Raw genomic sequence first — 21,081 nt, 5'->3', positions numbered from 1 at the left:
GCTAATCTTTAAAGATTGTATTTCACTGTTTCAATGTGGGCAGTTGTTCACTAATGCTCCCCCCACCGCCCTTCCTCCTAGCTCCCATATCTGGAAGAGTGGATGAAGCTCTCTGTGCTTTTCGAAATGGTCCAATATGTTTCAATTGTTAGAGAACTGAATGGTCTAGTAACCCATAGCACTGGTTTACCAGTATCCTTCCCTTCAACATTCCTAGAAGAGGCCCTTTTGAAAGTGAGAGAAGGCAGACCAGTCTCTTTACCTAGCTCATTGTTAGTCTCTGCGAAAATTACCAAAAGAACATACTGATTATCTGAGAAGGGGTCGGAAACCAACTTATTTAGTACAAGGTAACAAGGAGTTAAACTAATTTTTGTTATGCTTCAGTAAGCAAAACAAGCACAGGATGGCAACATGTAAAAGAAGAGATCACACCAGCAGCAGCTGAAACTTAAGAGCGATGTTATGCATTGAGTGCATTACTAAATCTTTTCTGAAAAACCTGCATGATTTTGTAGCGCTTTGTTTTTTCTCAGGATATATAGGGGCCATTCAAATGTGTATGTTTGCAGGATCAGTTTCTATGAAGTAACTGGATCATCTAGCTAGGTTTGCAGTATTTATCGGTCACTTCCTTGTCAAAGACTGTTAAGAGATCAACACCAGTTGAACATCTGTAGGAAGAATAGCATGTTTTTGCCCTCACCTTGTTTTTGGCCACGTGGAAGAAACATAGGTTGGAGACAAAAGCAGATGTGGCTTTTGTTGCTTCTGTTCTTCTTTTGGGATCTTTCTTTCTTGTACAACTATGCAGTGTTGATGCAATAACAGAACAAAAGTTATAAATTTATTGATAACTGAGTTTTATCTCACTGCCAATAAAATGTTTGTAGAAGGAAATTTTCAAGTGTTGTCAAAAATTGGGTAGCAAAGCTTCCAAACCAAAATCTTTTTAATCAGAGAATTTGCAGAGGAAAGTAGCTGGAGAGGGCAGAGGGTAGCTGTGTCACCGAGATAAGAACTGTAGGAATAGAATGAAAATTGTTAGAATCACGAACAGACAGACTTTCTAAAGGAAATCTAAGTAAAGGGGTCTTCAGCTGCATAAATATAAAAATAACTGGAGGAGGGAGGTCAGTAAGCAAAAGGAGAGATTGACGGTAATTTGCATATGATTCGAACAAGTCCAAGGTCTCCTTTTTCAATAAAAACTGATGCCAAGCATGAAAACAAAGATGGGATGAGGAAGCAAAATCTAAATTCAGTAAGCTTGATTAATGGAGTCATGTAACTTCTTTCAGAATTTAGGAAGAACTTATTCATGAAGCTGAAGACCTCAAAGCAAGGATTTTAAACCTATGCTACCTCCAACTTGGCAGGTTTATTACTGAAGTATGGAAAATGCATTTTCTTAAAAGAACTGGAGGCAGAGATCTGCGCAGCTATAGCCTAATGAGGTTGACATCAGTAATATGCAAGGCTCTAGAGAATTTTCGAAGGAAAGAATTAATTAACAATATGAAAGTAAGTAGAATGAGTCCTATGTGGATTTACTAAAGATAGATCATGCCTGACTGACCTGCATCTTTCATAAGAGTAAATGACTGGTTTACTCTTTTACTTTTTATGTAAAAACAAAAAAGATTTATGTGTGTGTGTGTGTGTGTGTGTAAAACAATACTTACCTGCCTGGAATTTGATTATGTTTTATAAAGTACCTCAAAATAAATTATTTTCAAAGATGGCAATATTGGAGAATTAGTACAAGAGCTAGAACTTGGGTGGGGAACAGTTTAAAGGGGAGGAAACAGCAACAAATTTGTGTCAAAAGAGGAACTGCTGGTCTGAAAGGTGCTTGCAAGTGGTGTTTCTCAAGACAGGTATTGGGACAATGTAACAATAACTACTGTATACCGTAAATTCTAACTTGATGATGAGTGAACTTGAGGGGTCAACATTACAAAGGAAGGTTGGAATGTCTTGCGAAAATGGATGATAATGCTGAAATGATGGAAAAGGGATGCAATATGAAAACATGCAGCAGGAATGAGTAGTAATAACATTATAGGCATGAGAGTTAACACCAAGAGACCTCTGGAAGAGAAAAGTGACTGCATGTGATCAAGGATAATTATAAGCCACAGAAGTGGTGTGACTGAGGGCAGGAAGAAAACAACAAATGTAGTCCTACAGTGTATCAATATATGTACTGATGTATAAAAGTTCTGATCGCCATCTTTCGGAAAGATAGGTTCAGGCTGTTTCTGTCAGTTCCAGGAATGGATGAGATGGCCCTTGGGCAACCTGTTTTATAAGAGGAGAATTGAGAAGAGCTTGGTTATGTAGGCTAGTAAAATGAGTTTTCAGGCTGTAGTTGGATAAACACTGTAAGCCAGCTCTACAAATAGGGGAACATTTTCCCCTTTTCCTCTCCTGCCTCCACATTGCTGTGAGGGAAAGATAGCTCTGTAGTAAGCTGACACAGGGAACTGATGTGACCAAAAAGTAAACTTTGTTTTGGTGTTTTGATTTTTAAGTTGGTTGGTTCACTGATTCTGTTTCTGTCGTGTACATCTGCAGAAAACAACTCTGCTGGAACAAGGCGAAGACTAGCATGGGGGTGAGAAGAGTGTCTCTTGACAGTGATAGTCTGGGACTTCTGGTTTTGGTGGTCATGTTTGTTTTATGGCATTTGAAGAGCTCATTTAACCACTACACCACATAAAATCATATTTCAGGAGACTGTTGGAAGGTGAAAAGCAAGGAGGGGGAAAAAAACAGCTTTAAGCTAAAGGCAGGACTGGCACCAGGGCAAATGGATATGAAGTGTCTGTGAATACGTTCTAGGTTGGGGATGAGAAACTACTAGCTAGCTAAGTGAAGTTCTAAAGCTGCTTTCAGATGGGAACAGTTAAGACTGAACTTGATGAGTTTAAAAATAAGAGATCATATAGCAAGCTTGCCTGTTACAACAGAGATTAAAAGAGTTTTCTCAGTCAAACAAGTTCAAAGTCTTGTGTTTCTATCTGTGTTTCCTCAATAGACTTCCAGAAAATGCATATAGAGTGTAGATATTTTAAAGAACAGGAACTGTTCTTTAACTTAAAGCTAAGTGTAAAAAAAGTTTAACCTATACAGCACATAATTTTAGGTGCAGTTTAGAATTGTGTAGGAACTTCTTTTTCTTGTATAGCTCTCTTAAATTTTTTTCGTATACATTTGTTTTAAAAAAAGAGAATGAGACTCAAAGAATTGGTCCATTTGTGTGTGCCTTTTGATATATAGCATGAATGTGATGGTTATTCTACATGCTCCTTTCAAGGGCACATGGTTAGTGTTTGGTCTTTTTTTCCTCTTTTTCTCTTCTCTTGTGTAAAGTAGGTTTATGTAAGAAACAAGTCTAAGGTTTACCATACATATAATACTGTCAGCTGGATTGTGTGGTCTGAAGATGTAGTTTTCTGTCTAATTGTTACAAATTTGGAATTGCTGCTCACTGTTAAGATGGCACATCTTAACACATTTGAAGGAGTGTTCTCTAGCTAATGTTGAGTGAACTTGTGGAGGAGCTGTATGTTTTTGTTTGTGTTTGCACTAGCAGATCTCCAGCCCTCTTATCTAGGCCTATCAGTTACTGATTTATACAGTGATACTGATGAGATATCCAGAAAGTGCTGTTTGCTGTATTTGATATATCTCTTTGCCAAAGAGAAAATGTAGTTATAGTAATGTTCTTGCAGAATGGGAGGAGAAGCTTGGCGGGAAAGTAGATCCCTCTGGTATTTGAGAGGCTCTCAACCAGGTCATTAAAGAAGGTAATGATCATTTGCTTGAAGCATCTCTTGTGATGAGTTTCTTTCCTGTGGAAGTATAGGGTATCTTGTTATGGGAACCTTTGTCAGTGCTTAATTAAATAAAACGGCAAATGTCATGAAATGTGCAAGGGTCTTGGGTAGTATACATTCAGTCATGATGTTCATTCATCTGAAATGAAGTGACTGAAAAACAGGATCACAGAATGGTTGAGGCTGGAAGGGGCATTTAGAGATCAGCTAGTCCAGCCCCCCTGCTCAAGCAGGGTCAGGTAGAGCAGGCTGCCCAGCACTGTGTCCAGACAGCTTTTGAGCATCTCCAAGGATGGAGACTCCACAAAATCTCCGGGCAACCTGTTCCAGTGCTCAGTCACTCTCACAGTTAAAAATAAATAAATAAATAAATAAAAAGTTTTTCCTTAGATTCAGATGGACCTTCCTGTGTTTCAGTTTTCTGCCCAGTGCTTCTTGTCCTGTCATTGAGCACCACTGAGAAGAGTCTGTCCCCATCTTCTTTATATCCTCCCTCCAGATATTTATACACATTGATAAGATTTGCCCCGCCCCCAGCCTTCTCTCCTCCAGGCTGAGCAGACCCAGCTCTCTCAGCCTTTTCTTGTATGAGAAGTGCTCCAGTCCCTTAATCATCTTCATGGCCCTTTGTTGCACTAACCCCAGTAACTCCATCTCTCTCTTGTACTGGGGAGCCCAGGACTGGACCCAGCACTCGAGGTGTGGCCTCATCAGGGCTGAGCAGAGGGTAAGGATCACCTCCCTCGACATGCTGGCATCGCCCTGCCTAATGCAGCCGAGCATACCATTGGCCGCCTTTGCAGCAAGGGCACGTTGCTGGCTCATATTCAACCTTGTTGTCCACCAGGACTCCCAGGTCCTTCTCTGCAAAGCTGCTTTCCAGCAGGTCAGCCCCCAGCCTGCTCTCTAGAAATAACCCAGAGGTTATTCCTCCCTATGTGCAGGACTCTGCACTGGCTGTTGTTGAACATCACGAGGTTCCCATCTGTCCACTTCTCCAGCCTGTTGAGGTCCCTCTGACTGGCAGCACAAGCCTTTGGTGTATCAGCCACTCCTCTCAGTTTGGGATCATCAGCAAGTTTGCTGAGGCACACTCTGCTCCATCGTCCTGGTCACTAATGCATAAGTTGAACTGTACTGCACCCACTGTTGACCTCTGGACTACACCGCTAGTTACTGGCCTCCGACTAGACTTCATGCCACTGATCACGACCCTCTGAGCTCGGTCATTGAGCCAGTTCTTAATCCACCTCACTGTCTGCTCATCCAGCCCATACTTCTCAGCTTGCCTATGGGCATGCTATGGGAGACAGTGTCAAAAGCCTCACTGCAGCCAAGCTAGACAGCATTCACTGCTCTCCGCTCATCTACTCAGCCAGCCATCTCATCATAGAAGGCTGTCAGATTGGTTAAGCATGATTTCCCCTTTGTGAATCCATGCTGACTACTCCTGATCACCTTGTCCTTCATGTGCCTGGAAATGGTGTCCAGGATGAGCTGCTCCATCACATTCCCAGGGATCAAGATGAGGCTGACCAGCTTGTAGTTCCCTGGGTCTTCCTTGTTCTTCTTCTAACTTGCTGAACTTAGGAGTTGCATTTGCTTTCTTCCAGTCCTCAGGCACCTTTCCTGATCAGCATGACCTTTCAAAGATGATTGAGAGTGGCCTTGCAATGACATCAGCCAGGTCCCTCAGCACTTGCGGGTGCATCCCATCAGGGCCCACGGGCTTGTGTATGTCCAGTTTGTTTAAGTGATCTCTAACCTGATCCACCTCCAGAAAGGGAAAGTTTCCTTTCTCCGGACTTTCTTCCTGGTCTCCAGGTCCTGGCAGATTTAACTTTAACATTTAACTTTACAGTGTAATTTTAACATCTAATTTAATTAATTTTAACATTTAATTTAATTTAAACAGTTAAAATTAACATTTAATTAATAGTTCAAGAAACTTTCTTTGTTACCTGTTTGGTAATGAGAAAGGATGGAAGAGTGACCTAAGCAGAAATAGACAGGAGCTGTAGCCCTTTATCATACATAGTTGCTCATACTGTTACCTGTGAATGTAAAATACTATTTTGATACAGTAGTACTTTCTACATGCTTCTCGGGCAACCCATGATTCACATGAACTGAGCCCTATGGAAGAAAGTTGCCCTTGCCTGAAACAAATTCTGGGTACTGGCTTACTGTGGTCCCACAAAAAAGTGCTAACCTTATCTAAATATTTCTTCTTAGTTTTTTATGACTTACAAGCTTCTAACTGAATAGCTGTTAGGGACCTTGCTTAGACTGGTTTATTTGTTTACTTTTCTACAGCTTATCATTTAAAGAGAAATTCTACATGGGGAAAAAAATGAGTAAATTGTTTAAAAAAAAGTAAAAATGAAATTCAACATTAAAAGCATTAATTCAAATAAACAATAAAATCCAGACCCAGAAACCATAAAATTAGTAACAACAAAGACAAAAAAAAAAAAAAAAGCATACAGGCATAATGTCTAATTTTAGATTAAGTTTCTCATTTGGCTCCATCTTTGCTTCCCCCTGTTTACTACACGATGTGGATTCTTTCTCTCTGTGTATACATACAGTTTCTAGTTATTAGAACACAGAAAAACTTAGGTTAAAGAAAAAGGTATGTTAATTTCTGTCTAAAATTTTTTTTCTGAATAGTTTAATTCTAAATAGTTTAATTTGGAACTTTTCTATGCTGTAGCAAGCTGTGATATCTGAAGATGATTTACAGGAAGAACCATGTGAGCAAAATTGATTTGACAATATTTTGTCATGGTCTTCATACTGTTTCGGCTTTAATAGCCCACAATAAATACTTACTACACCTTCCAACAGAGGGTTTGCTGCTCCTGTATTATGTGCATGTGGGAGAAGTGCTTTCAAGATATTACTTTCCTTACCTAATGAAGAATGCCATGCATAGTTCTCTATTGAAAAGAAAAAAGGCTCTAAATGGCTTATGAAACTTGAGTGTAAACAGGGGGAAATGTTATGAGGAAGCAGTTTGCTTGTGAGAGAAATTCTTAATCAGTCAGAAAAGCATGCTGACATAAATTCAAAGTAGAAAGATTTACCACAGAAATCGTGTTACCTGTTTCAGAATATCAGTAGATGGATAGTTACTGTGGAGAGTTACTGGCCCAGCTCTCTAGGTCTCAGTTATGTTCTGCTTGGTTATGCTTGCTTCAGCAAAGGATTGTAAGATATGGGTTTGGGGGCTGTTGGTTCTTTATCTTCCGTAGTAGCTGATACTGAATTTCATAATAGTTTTCAGGAGTTGAAGTGGTAAATGGCTACTGATTTCAAAGCAAATGAAGAGAAATGTTTTGGGTTTTTTTTTTTCAGAATCATAAAGTATTTCCTCTCGTCTCATTTAAAGTGAGAGATCAAGAATTTAATTTACCTTAACATTTTAGTTTTTGAGAGCATGGAATGATATGGAAAAACCCTTACTTATCTTATTATAGAGATCTTTAGCAAAAATCTAATCTGAACAAAGATTGACTAGTAGATGCAAGTCATGTCGTAAAATAAATGGGGAGACCTTACTGTTAAAGTAAAAGATTGAGAGTCATGAGGCATACTTCCATACCTAACTCTAGTAGACAGATCTTGTGTGATGGGATTCTTGGGCACTCATTTGAGCTCTGTGTCTAAGTTTTATTTATGTGGGGTGGCAGAGGAAGAATAGTCTCTGGGGGTGTAGGTTTAAAATATCATGATTACTCAAAAAATCCTTCATTCTGAAGGTGAAGTTGAATTGAGAAATGATTGACTTCTTTAAAAGGAGAGGAAGAAAAACTGGTTTCGGCAGAGCCAGAAAAACCTGCAGGAGACAGAATTACGCAGAAGACGTTGTAAGCCCACTGACTGGTTGTTGAGGAAGTATATGGTCCCTCTACTACTATACTACCTGATCTGCCACAGGAAACCTGATCTTCTGTTTATGCTTTACATGAGGCTTTGTGGTTATTACATCTGCGTAAACTGTGGCTTTGACTGTGTCACCAGCCATGCCCATAATCTCACTTCACTTTTTTTTATGGAAAAGAGGCACAAAGCCCAGCTTTGCTGCGCTTGGTGTCCACAGCCCAGTGCTGCAGGTCACTGCTCTCCTAGTACAATGAGTGAACATTGCCTTACTAGGCACTTACTGTACTCCTGAAGCGTTTGAATATACTCTAAATACTCTTTATTTACTGAAACTCAGAAATTTCTAATTGTGCTGCAAAAAAAGTGTGGATAATGGGAAAGTATTGTGTGTGTCTTGGACTGCTCACACAACCAGTCACTTGTGGTTGCTTGGGATTCTTATTGTGTAAAATAATAGCAGGTAATCTTGACCTGCTTTTCTATGTGCCAATGGAGAATGACATTGCAAACCGAATGTCCCAGATGTAGTAGTGGAATATTCTGTATGCTCTTGGAAACCAGAAATTTGTGCTAAGAATCTTCAAAATACTTTCAAATATTTTAACTCATTAATGTGACTATGATGATTGCTTTCCATTAAGTATTGTTAGACTTGCATGTCTGTGTATGTTTTTTTGGGTGGTTTGTGTTTGAAGAACAAGGCCGCTATCTTGACTGACTAATTGTACATTCTGTTCCTTGTGTGCTAATAAAACTTGAGATCAGGAATGACACAATTTTTTAGAAGTAATTTTTTAGAAGAAAGATTGAGTATGTTTTGAAATTTTAGAAGGAAGAGTGTCCTTTAACTTCTCTTCTCTTCCTAAATTACGTATGTTCTCATCCTATAATTTGAGAGGGAAGGATGGACTTGTTCGTGAGTATAGTAATGGAAGGAGTTGTGTACTCTAGCTACAGAAGATGATGCTTGTTGTGCTCTGCAGAAATAGCATGTAAATGCTCTGAACAATCAGTGCATATGGCCTATTTTTAGACATGCCTAGAGGGCCTATGAGGGGTGGGGAAGTTATCTTCAAAAAGCTTTTTTCTTCAACTTGTTTGCAGAATTAGGAGACATCTAAGAAATAAATGTGGTTATAGTCTGCTGTTTTTATAAACTGTTCTGAGCATTGCTTACAGTTTCCAAGTCTCCCGTTGTCCTCTCCTGTGTTGTCTTTCTGAATGAGAATACTGAAGTCACTCTCCTAAATCACTTCCACAGGCAGCCTTTCTTGAGGCATCTGTCTTTTTTTCTTTTATTGAGGGGAATACTTCTAGCATGTAATGTTGCTAAGTTAATGATAACATACATTGAGTATTAAAGATTAACCTATAAGCTATTGTGTACTAGATGGAAATATATGGATTTGCTTCTTATGCTCAACAGGCTGAAATTTTGAAAGAAGCTTTTAACTTTTATTAGAAAGGAGGCTACTCAAATTAGCATGGGGTGATAATCATTTTAAGTACACAATGCACTATTAAGTATACAGCAAAATTAGTATCTGATGCTTCAGGTCTGTAAGTAGTACCACAGGTTCTGATCTCTTTTAGAATTAATGATGAATTCCACTCTCTGCATGTCTTTCTATTCCATTGAATTAATACATTGTGTTCTTTGTTCAAGAAAAACTCCCAAGTGTGATGGGGTTTTTGTTTTGATTTTTTTTTTGTTTTGTTTTGTTTTTGTTTTTGTTTTTTTGGTTTGGTTCTTAAGTTTTAAAGGGCAGTATGCTCTGTAGTTGGTTCCTTGAAGTCCCGTAATGGAAACAAGGAGTGCTTCTTTTTACAGTTCCATACTGATTATTTTCTCCATAGTTGCCCTATTGTGTAAATTGAGAAGACTTTTAAATATTTATTTACAGTTATAGAACACCTTCTACCATCATTAACTTTCATTTTACGGTCTGTCAGTTCTTTGTACATGTCATTGCAACCTTGTAGTTATTTAAGTGAAGCTCTGTACAAGTAATTTTGACCTCACTTGGATAAATGAATGAATGCTAGATGAGTAAAACATGCATTTTGGTATCTCTGTGACACCTCTCATACACCTATTTCAGAGTGCTTCCAAAGAGTAACTTGGCCTCCCAGCACTTTTGTAAAGTTGGCAATGTAATTTACATACAGGTGTAACAGAGGGAGGTACAAAAGTGTAAAATCACTTACCAAAGATCACTTCTAGTTGCAGTAAGTTGGAACCTGCAAGTCTTGACTCCATGTTCCCCCTCCTAATATTGCCTTATTTTAGAGTTTGTGTCTGATTTTGGTAATCTGGCCTGTGGCTTGTACGTGGTGCTGAACTATGACACCTAGGCAGGTGCACTGTTTCTAAAAGCTTGCTTGTCACGTTCCTGACAGAAAATTTGAAAGCAAGTTCCTTTCCTATTATGACCTGCTGGGGGATAGGGCATGGGGCTGCCTGCTCCATTAGGATTACCTGGGGCAGAGCATGTTCTGTAGTGTATAATGCTGTTGTCTTTGTGTAGCTTCTCAGCCTCGTACTTGGTAGTGAGCTTGTCCATACTCAGGTTTAAACCTGGTGCTCAAACTTGTAAGAAACTAAGAACTGTTAAATAAGAACTGTTCTGGGACCATCAGGATTCTTGCAGTAAATACCCTGAACACTTGTCAGATCATAAAAACAAGGGGATTACTAGCTTGGACAGACTTCCTCACGTTGGGAAACGGTGTGTGGCAGAGCTGGGGAAAAGGTGCGCATTTGAGTCTCATCCGTGGTGCGGTTTAGGTGCTGGCCAGGGATTGAGGAAGTGCCACCAGCCCCTGTAAGTATCTAGCCCCACAGCAGGTTGTGTGGATGGAAGATGGGGCTACTGCTGACCTGGTCTGTACCAGTCACTGCTTTGGTCAGAAGTAACTTAACAGCTAGCTGAACATTACCTTCTTTTGCTTTAGTGAGAAGCTGACCTCTCTGGTACCTTGTGCCTTCTTAAGAGTTCATCCTGTCTGAATTCTGTCTTATTTTCTATAAGACCACAAAGTCTTTCCTTGAGGGCACAGAGTTACCTAGCAAGTCCCCTAGGCTGGAATGGCTGCAATAATATTGTGCTCCTCTTCTGGAAGGAGCTTTACTTTTTGGAAGAAGCATTTACTTGCTTTAATGAGAATGATATGGGCAAAAGTCTCCAAAGTACAGCATTTACATCTGCGTTGAATTGTATTGTTATAAAAACAAAGTACTGGGGAGAATGTCCAGAATACATACCAAGATGGTTTTAAAAGCAAGTATGAAGGTTGGGGGTTTTAAGGTTATTTTTTAACTTTTAATGTCATAAGAGTTAAAACTCTACTAACCTAGTTGGATTATCAAAGCAAACTTGAATGGTTACACTGTGCACCTGTAGCAATACAGGTGGTGTCATTATAACTTGAGTGGTTGCTCTATAGCTTTAATGGTATGGGAGAATTCAGTTGGTCATAAAACTGGAGGGATAGAGAAGACAGATGTCCTACCTGTTTATAATACATTAATTTCCTATCACTGTTACCTAGTATATATATTTATATAATCTGGTGTTAGAGGTGTTCAGTGTGTAGGCATTACTGCTCTTTGTCCTGTGGATCCTGATCTGTTGGGTTTGTCATACAATGAAGAGGAAAGTTTGTCATTTAAATCTAGTTTAAATTATGATTTAAATAATAAATGCAATCCTTCAGCACTGAGAACAATGTGCTTTGAGTTTCATATGGCTGCATGCTGCAGTTGTTATGGTGACTCAGATAAAAATCATTGGTGTTCTGGTTTCCTATGGATCTGGTTATGCTAGGACTAATGTCTCTGGGCCTTTTTTTTTCTTTTAATCCTGACTTTGAATGAAAAGCAGTTATACTCATGTATTTGAAATCAGGGATCAATTTAAGTGTCATTCTAATCCATTTTATTTGTCACTGCTGCTTAGAAGTATCCTCAATATTCAACATTCTTCTGCTTTTCTTGTTCTTCTTTTCATCCTTAAATGAGAGAGGAAGAGTTGGTATCCAAGAATTGAAACATGCTGAAATGATTTATGAATGGAAAGGTTCTCCTAAATAGGAATAATGACTGTTTTCTGCTGAGCTCCTTTTGTTTATTGAAGCAATTATCCTACCTATTGACGCAGTACAAGTAATCAAGAGAACGTTAGAATGAGTGTTTCCTGGAATGGAATGGATTTACTCCATGGAAAACAGATTCATGAAACTTTGCAACTTGCTAAAAATGCAAATCTGAAACATTCAGAACTACGGTATTTTAAAGACAATATATATTTTTTTTAATTTTGGGATGAAATCCTCTCCCTATTGAAGCAGTGGATAAACTTATTTGGGGATAGGTTTTTTACATCTGTGGTTTGAAGAGAAATCTTCAGAAGTATTTACATTAAAGAGGAGGGTATATATTGTAACTGTGTTGACTAAGAAGGGTTAACTTGTAAATGAAGTAGTTCGAACACGGGAGAGCAGGTGGAATGAGGGGGATAGGGAACCTGTACCATGCACGTGTTAAATTATCACTCGTTTTGATGTTCAATAAGGATCAAACTCTTCCTGTGACTGCTAATACTTAGCAACACTTCTCATACACAGGGAAGACAAACCTTACCTGAATATAAAGTTCATTGAAAATCAATGGGGGGACTACCTATCTGATGTTCAGATGTTAGTTTAGATGGACATGTATTTTGTGCACATTCCTTTATCAAATCTTTATGAATACTTCTCTCTCTCTTTCTCTTTCTTTTTTTTTTTTTTTTTATAGTAACTATATAGTCCTAGTCAGTTCCTAATTGTTGGAACTGAAATAAATTTTTCTGTCTGCACTCATCTTTTCTTACCATGGTTTAGTTTGGTAAACTTACTCTGGCTAGGAAATCCTTTTAAATAGGAGGAACAAAAACAGATTGCCTACATGGTTTTATTTTTTTTGTTTGTTTTCATTCCCCAAATGAGACAGTACTGTGTATCAGTACTTACTTTGGGTCCAAACTGTTGGGCAGATGCCAATTCCTGTTAGATTCAGTAAGAATTGCTTACAAAAGGTTAGTTAACATAACCAAATTATAGGTAAAATAAAAATGTCAATTTGAAAAATTCAGCTGTAGTTCAGTTTAGGGGGAGGGTTTTGTATTTTGTTTGAACTTGGTAATCAGTAAGAATTACCACACTCTGTGCACTGAAGAGCACCATTATTTTTCTTCATTAAATCACAACATAGTACTTTGTATTGATTTTTAGTTCTGCAGTTCAGCAGCAGCCTATATACAGATCAAGGAAATATGAACTGGCAGAAAATGTTGCCATCAAAAAACACCCTTGACAGGCATGATAGTATTTCCAGCTTTAATGAAGGTCCCTGACACTTGGAAGAATAAGAAATGAGTGGAAAAAGTGGTTCATGTTATATAGGTTCTTCTGAAGTCTCTGAGGATTTTGACTTTTAATATGAATTCATTTTGTTGAGGAGTTCTCTTTAATTCACTTGAGGGGGGGAAAAAAATAACTGCAAAATCTGCTCAGACAATCAACCAAGAAAACTTGCATTTATTTCTTTGTTCATATTGACTATCTAGCTTTATTAACAAATTCTTTCTCATATTTGCAGGCATTCTTTTTGAATAGTTATATGTGTTAATGACGAACAGGGTAATTGAAGTGCCTGCTAATGTATGCACATACGCATAGATTTATACAAAAGTGCACTGTTGTACTTAAATAAAAATCAAGCTTTCTATTCTTCTTTCTTCTTTACATAAAGAGAGAGAAGAACCAAGGGAGAGGTCCCCCATGGTTGTTCTTGGGTTTAAAGTAGAAGATGAGAAAAAAGAACTATTTTGTTTTTTGGGGTATTAGTCTTCACTAGGAAAACTATACTGCACAATTTACACGCGCAGGCTGAGAAAAGAATTTTATTGAGGCTCCTCTTGTTTAAAAATTTGGAAATGATACAATTGAGATTCTCTCTACCTCACTCGCTATCACTTTTGTATGTGTGCATGCCTTAATTTCAAGGTCTTATTAAGACAGGGGCAAGTAACATTATGACAGTGTTGTGTAACTAACTTGAGACAAGAACTGCTTTTTTTAAAGACTGTTTGGTGTTACTGTAATACTTAAGTGTTAAAAGCATGGGTTTTGTAGCAAAAGTTTCCTCACTGCAATTGAAGCCATTGTGCAAACTGAGCTGTAGATGTTGAGCAGGATGTTTAGAAGATGAGGAACAGTTAGGATGAGATTCATCCGCATTACTTCAGTCATCTGTAAATTAGACTTCAAAGCCTAAGCTAGCTTTCTCTAGAGATGATGGGAAGACATAGATCAGATGAATCACCCTCTGGAGATGTCTGTTTTCTCTGACTGTGCAGAATGCCTCGGAAAAGTGGCTCTGAGATCCTGCTTTTCAATATGTAGTCAGATGAGATGAATCCCCCCTGTGGTGACTACTTGAAAAAAGTTTGATGCAACTGCTTTGAAATAAAATCACAGGAAACTCTCAAGCTGGAGGCAGGGGTAGAATAAAGTTCTCCAGGGCATTGCATGCTGCCTTTGCTGTTAAATTGTCCTTTTTCTTCCTATAGCAGCCTGCCTCTTTGCTATTTCCACCCTTTTCAGCCTCTGTAATATGAGATAGTACCTGTGCAAACAGCAGTCCGTTGACCTACACAAATGTGATTCCTTCTTAGAAACTAAGGTATTCTGCATGGATCCCTTTCAGAAGGGAGAGGAATAGTATGTCATCATGTAAATTGGGACTATTGTAACATATACAGATAAAATAGATTAATTAAGGCCACTTAAGCAATCTTAATTCTGTTTTTCTAAGTTTTGTGATCCTCCCTCATCTATACGTGCATACACACACATGCATACAGAAATTCATATATTAAAATATATCTTTTTGGAAGAAAGAGTCTGATATAAAACATGATTATCATTGGTGCCATTAATGCCTGTTCAGTTTGATGAATTTGAAACCGTAAGAGCCTACAGAAATCCCTATTGTTGGGAGTTGCTGGTAGCAGCTGAAGTGCTGACAGCAAATTGGGGGCTGGAGCAAGGTGGGGGTAGTAGTTTTTCAGCAAGTTCCATACTGGCAAAAGAACATAGGAGCCAGGTCTCTCAGCTTTATTCTGGACTTTAAAAATGAGTATTCCTCAGCGAATGCATGCTTTTTGTATAGCTTAGTTCATTCCGCCCTTCTTCTTCCCTCTAGATGTATCTTTATATATCTTTTCATTTCTCTTAATTCATTATTTTGATTGGAATGTGATATAAACATTGCTGTTCCATAAGTATATGAAAGTGCTGATGCCTTAGATTCTTATTTACGGTATTTGCCTGTTAAAAATAATGCTTTGGAAGGTATTCATTGGAATTTAACATCTAGGAGTCACAGGGTGTCCTCTGTATTTGATGAAAAGAAGCTACTGCAGGGCCTGAATCAGAACCCCTCTCCATTGACTGTGTATTGAAATAAAATATCTGCTTCAGGAAGTTAGTGTAGATGCTCCTTGTAAGTGTATATGTTCTTAAAATATAGGACCTCTGCTTTATTTATTGCTGAGGTCACTCGTGTTGCAAAGAGGATAGCACTGCCTAATCCAGTAATAATTTTGGTAATGGTATTTTCAGCCAGCAAGTCTGAATCTGTGGACAGTATCAAATTGTATGGTATAATCATCTCGGTTGCAAATGCTTACATTAAACTTCTAATGGCTTAATGTTTTCACAGTCTGTAATGTGGAAAGTGTGTCATGGGATTCTCAGGAATTATGCATGTACTGAATGGCAGGCCATGCCTCTGCTCCTTGAATATGCTACACTTTCACTGTTTGTCACATTTGGAAGTCAAATGTTCTTCTAGTTAGCTTAATGGCATATGTTGTTTAAAATGCTGTATGCATTCTTAAAGATAACTAACTACAAGTAAAAGCCTGGATTTCTTCCCTCCTTCCCCCACCGAGCTAATCCTTTTACTATTGTGTGGTTTGTTCTGTTTTTTCCTCTCTCCCCTTTCCCCCTTTCCTTCCTTGCTAAATTGTTCTTTGTGGCTTACTTATGTTCGGTTCAGGAATTTGGTCGTTCACTAGATCTTTATTCGTTTTTTGTGGATACCTTCAGGATCTCTTTGCACACAAGTATATGGAATACAGTATGAGGAATAAGAAAATTTGATACAGCAAGTCACAAGGCTGTTTTTTTTTTTGGTTGGCTTCTTGTTTTGTTTTGTTTTGTTTTTTTGAAGTTGGCAACAATTGGAGAAAGAGTGACACTGTGTGGTAAGGTGGAGAATTTCAGTTTTGTTTTCTTGATCTCCTCCCCTTTTATTTTATCTTCCGTACAATGGTAAGATTATTTTTTGTGTGATTACTTTGTTATGTTTTTGTATTTTTCATAGGTTATTAATTTCTGATTATGCATTTGACAGCTGACTAATTTATGACTAAGCATTTTCTAAGAGAAGTTGCAATATCCTTTAACGGTTTCTTTTACTGATAAAGAAACCTGTGTTTAGGTTTTGTTCAATATTTCAAGGAATGCATATCTAGAAAAAAAGACTTGGTGAAAGTGGCTGGAGACTCAGATAGGTCTCCATAGGGAAAAAAAAGTGAACAGATAACACCGTTAAGATGCTGATCATGAACAGCTGTGGTAGGCATGTATTACAGTGCAAAGTGTAGAGAGATTACCCTTATTACTTGGAAAAAGAGGTTAATGGAAAATAAATTAGAGGTGAAATCAAAAGGCAGGATTTCTTGGGAAAAGAAAAAGGAGGTACTTTTAGTCACTGTATAAAACAGATTTCATCATTGAAGCTTAATTTCATCATTGAACAGCTTAATACTTAAAAGCAGTATTTTGATGTTTGTGTAGCTTCTGAGACTAATCAATGTTTGGTAGTGTGAAATATAAAGGCCTGCATGAGTTAGGACTGCCTAATCATGAGCACTTGAGGGGATTTGAAGCCAAATCCAATTTTAGGATGTCTGTGCCCTAGCACTAGCCCCTGCTGACATTGCAGATGCAGTGGCATGCTGCTGGCTATGCACGTGCAGGGGAGAAGGTATTCAACTGCTAGGGCAATGCTTGCTGCTTGAAAATCTATTTCATATTTCCTTTGAGAAAATGGTACCAGGCTGGATAGAAGCACAATGGAAGCTAAATCTGCCCGGGGCGCTCAGAGCACAGAGAAGTCAGTCCATGAATGCTTTGGAGGAAGAGACAAGAAATGCTAGCAGAAAGAAAAAATCATCTTTCATGCTTCTGCTAAAGAAAGACTGCTAGGCTGGATCACAGAGACTTGCTTGTTTGGTAGCAGTAATCTGTTTTCTCTCTGCCTCCCCCCGCCCCCCTTTTTTTTCAGGTTGAATTTTCCTATCCGCCCCTAATGCCTGGAGAAGGACATGACAGCCACAGTTTACCAGAAGAATGGAAATACTTGCCATTTCTTGCTTTACCAGATGGCGCTCACAACTATCAAGAAGGTAAGAAACCAGAGAGGAAAGTGGCACGTACTAGTGTTTCCTTCATGCCTCTAATGTACCCAAGAGAAAAGTCCTAATATCTGATCAACCATTATTTTCACTATTAGATTTCTTATACTTTGCATTTTTGTATAACCTGCAAAATACACTGATAACAATACATTGCCTCAAAGTTTAAAGTGAAACTATATCATAAAAGTTTGTCTCCTCCATCAAGAAATCAGAGGTCAATAAAAGTTCAGTTTAAAGGTTGTGTATCACTTGTGTATACTCTTAACACAAAACAAGGACACCAGCTATCTCAAAAAATATTTGAAGGGAGAAGAACCTCTTAAGTAAAACCTAGTGCAGTTCTGAGGTAAGGGGAAAATGAGATTCTAGCATTCAGCTCTGTAACGTACATACTGATTATAATATCTGTTCCCACACTACCTTAGTGATTATTGGAATGACCTACAAGGACCTACAGAGCTCCCATTCCAAGTCTGCAGAATGGCATATGTTGAACACAAGTGAATATAAAGGGCAGGAAGAGGAGCTCTAGTGTATTGGTCTGCAGAATGGAAAGACAGAAGGATTCTTTTGCCTTGTGGTTACTAGTAAGATCATTGCCGAAGCCCGGTGTTCTTAGTAAATTATCACAATGGATGATAATGGCCTTAAGGATTCTTGAGGAAAAAGGAGATAAAGGAGACTGGAGCTTTTATTTGAGGAGTTTTGTCTTTCTTATGCTTTCTTCTCGAAGACTGACTTCCCTCCCCCTGGAAACTAAGAATTGTACAATTCTGAGATCTGGGTTCAGAATTTAAAATTGCTTGTCCCAAGCCAAAGTAGTGTAAGTACTGTTCACTCCAAAATGAATAGTTAAAAATACCTGATGGCTTACAGCTACTGTTATTGGAAATATTTTTAATTTATTTCTTTGTATTTGATAGCAGTTCAGTTCATCATAACTGCACATGCAAATAAATATGCTATTATTTCATCAGTTTTTCTGCACAGCAGTGAAGAGAGAAACCACTTAAAAGAGCAAAATATCAAAAAGACCTTTAATGCTACTTTTAATAAGGGTTTTTAACTTTATGTACTCAGTTTTCTAATCCTTCAACTTCCAGAGATTCATTTGGAAGTGAAGGTATTCATATCAAAATAATCCCTTTCCTAGCAGCAGTAAGAGTCACTCTGACTCTGTGCTTGGTCATGATTTTGTTCCATTTCTGCATCCTTAAATCTCCCATGAGCAATAGGATACATTCAAAGCTAGGAAATTAGAGGCCGTCTTGCTTGCCTGCTTCCTCTTGGTTCAGTACTGTGTTAGTTAATACTGAATTTCTGGCAGTTTTATTGCCGCAGTAAAAGGTTATTAATGTGGTGGGGGGTTTTGTTTGTTTTTTTTGGGGGGGTAAGAAAAAAAACTGACATGGCAACAAAACTGATGTAAATCTTTGTTTTATAGGGAGGAATAAACATGAGCTTGGAATTGGCAAATGCACTTCAGATAATTATTTTATCTACTATAACTTTTAGTTGTGTATTTACTTTAGAGTTTATAACCAGTTTCCACTGAAGGAGTTATATTTTGCAAAGAAGATGATTTGATATGGGAAATGCTCTTAAAGGTTTACTAAAACCCTATGTGATCTCTGTAATAGAGTTAAACTTGTTCAAGGGAATAAATTTTGTTACATATAATCCCTCTCTTAGTCGGACCCAATACATACGGTCTTTCATGTCACACTTGCACAGAGAGAATAACCTTCTTATGTTAGACTTGGGCTCCCAAGTCCTTTTTGCTAGAGTAGTAGTGTTGTGCATGGATAGCCACCTTGGCAGTGGTAGCAGGAGCTCTAAGCTTTCAGGCTGTGTATTTCCTCCTTGAATTTTTCATACCTTCATTGCATTTACCTTCTTAGTGGCACTGCACTGCTACTGTACACCCAGCCTCACCAGTTCTGTAAGACTAGCCTTACGGTGCCTTGTCTCTGCTCCTTCACAGCAAGCCAGAAGTGCAGCGTACCTGTGGGTTTCAAAGATGCCTCTCTGCTGACAAGAGCTGCTCCTCAGCATCTGCCAGTGGACTCACAGGAGTTTGGTCAGGCTAAAACTCAGACTGCTGTCAGAATATCCGTATTGGTGCAGCTAGAGCTACTTCCCCAAGGCACCTCAAAGTTTGGAAACTCTAGTTTTAGAGCAAGCGTAGATTACTAGAGGACTCTTGTTTTAGCACAAATTTTAGCACTCAAAAAAGTACCCAGCATTTTCAGCAGTAAACCTTTTATAAGTAAGTGGTGCTGAAAATAAAAATACTGAACACTTCCCTTTGTTAGTGACTTACAAAGTATTCTTTTCTTCTTCATAGATACAGTGTTTTTCCACTTGCCACCAAGATGTGGGGATCGAACCACAGTATATGGTGTCTCTTGCTATAGGCAGATTGAAGCCAAGGTAACTTTAAAGGTTGTAAATTATATTGATGAATTGATAGGCTTGATGTGCGAATGACTCTGAAATTCAGTGGCTTGTGTTACACCAATATTCAGCCAGCAGGATCAGAATTGTCATCTCACCTTAAAAATCCATGGAAACCTGCACAGTAGATAGCTACAGAACTTGAGAACTATTTATTTCCCTATGTCAGCGGACATATTGTATTCCTTGTCAATTGCCTTGAAAATTTCAAAATATGTTTTGGTTCTTGACAGCTAATCCAGACATCAGCCCCAAGTAGCAAAACTTAAGCTGACAATCTGTCAAGCTGCAAGACCTGTTGCCAGAAAGTAGGTTTTTTGGGTGGAAGCAATTTAAATTTCTCCATTGTGTGTCTGAAGATTTTTTTAGAGTATTTCCTAGGATCTGACCATACGAATGCTGTGATGTTTCTTTTCACATACCTCCTTTGCCAAAAGTACATTTGTGAAGTGGACCAGAATCTTCCCATTCGCTATATGTAGCTATATAGCTGCTTACAGGTACTGACCTCTTCCCAATAAAGCTGAAAAATTGGGAGGAGAGATACACTGTATATGTGATCACACTTTGAGGAAACTATGTACTTGATGTGCTAGAATGTGTCCAGATTTCAAAAGTAGCAGTGATAGTATCACTTATGCAACTCTAATTAAAAAGTTTTTACAGTTTTCTTTAAAAATATGCGCTTTCCAGTGAAATGCCAAGAATCTAAAATGCCAGGTAGCTTAGAGTTCTAGATGAGTCATAATTTGCATCTTCCAAATGTATGTACTCTGTTTTAGTCTTAACCATACCTTGATTATACTTCAAGTTTCTGTTTATGCTATGGGAAGAAATTTTACAAATGCAGATTTTAATTCCATTTCTTGTGTTGATTTTGGTTTGCTCACTGTTTGTAGACAATCTTCACTGTATTCTGTGATTAAAGTTGCGTTGTATTTAACTATACAATTGTTTTAACTTGGTTTCATTGCACTCTTGATTCCAGTTTATGCTGTTTACTAACCAATTAAGAAGATAAATAGATTTTTAAATTGAACAGTTTGCAACAAGTAGAATATAAAACAATGTGTGTTTTATATAACAACTCCAGCACTCTTCCCATCTGCCTTTTTGATGTGTGGGCTGCAATCCACACACTTGCTGTTTTGTACAGTTAAGTGAATCACTGTATTTGTGTCCCCACCTATTCTAGCTTTGCTGTTAAGTGCTAGGACCATTTGGTCTGGCTGAGAAAGTAGTTGCTTGTGCAGATGATACTTCTATTTTATAGATGGCTCAAAGAAAATCCTTGAGTATAAAGCAAACTAACTATTGCCAGGCAAAGGTTTTTCAGCCTGGTCCATTTGCACAAATAG

General features: G+C 38.2%; 1 protein-coding gene across 1 annotated transcript in view; it reads left to right on the top strand.

Moving 5' to 3' along the window:
• AVL9 (AVL9 cell migration associated) overlaps positions 1-21,081 on the top strand; it is a 44,246-nt gene that overhangs the window by 1,499 nt on the left and 21,666 nt on the right. The window contains exons 2-3 of the mRNA XM_067291280.1: positions 17,134-17,254; positions 19,614-19,699. Coding sequence (XP_067147381.1) covers positions 17,134-17,254; positions 19,614-19,699 — 207 coding nt within the window. The remainder of the gene's footprint in view (positions 1-17,133; positions 17,255-19,613; positions 19,700-21,081) is intronic.

Source organism: Apteryx mantelli, chromosome 2 (genome assembly GCF_036417845.1).
Source record: "Apteryx mantelli isolate bAptMan1 chromosome 2, bAptMan1.hap1, whole genome shotgun sequence".
Taxonomy (NCBI): domain Eukaryota; kingdom Metazoa; phylum Chordata; class Aves; order Apterygiformes; family Apterygidae; genus Apteryx; species Apteryx mantelli.
Note: the sequence above shows the minus strand (reverse complement) of the source record. Positions and strands in the feature narration are given on the sequence as shown.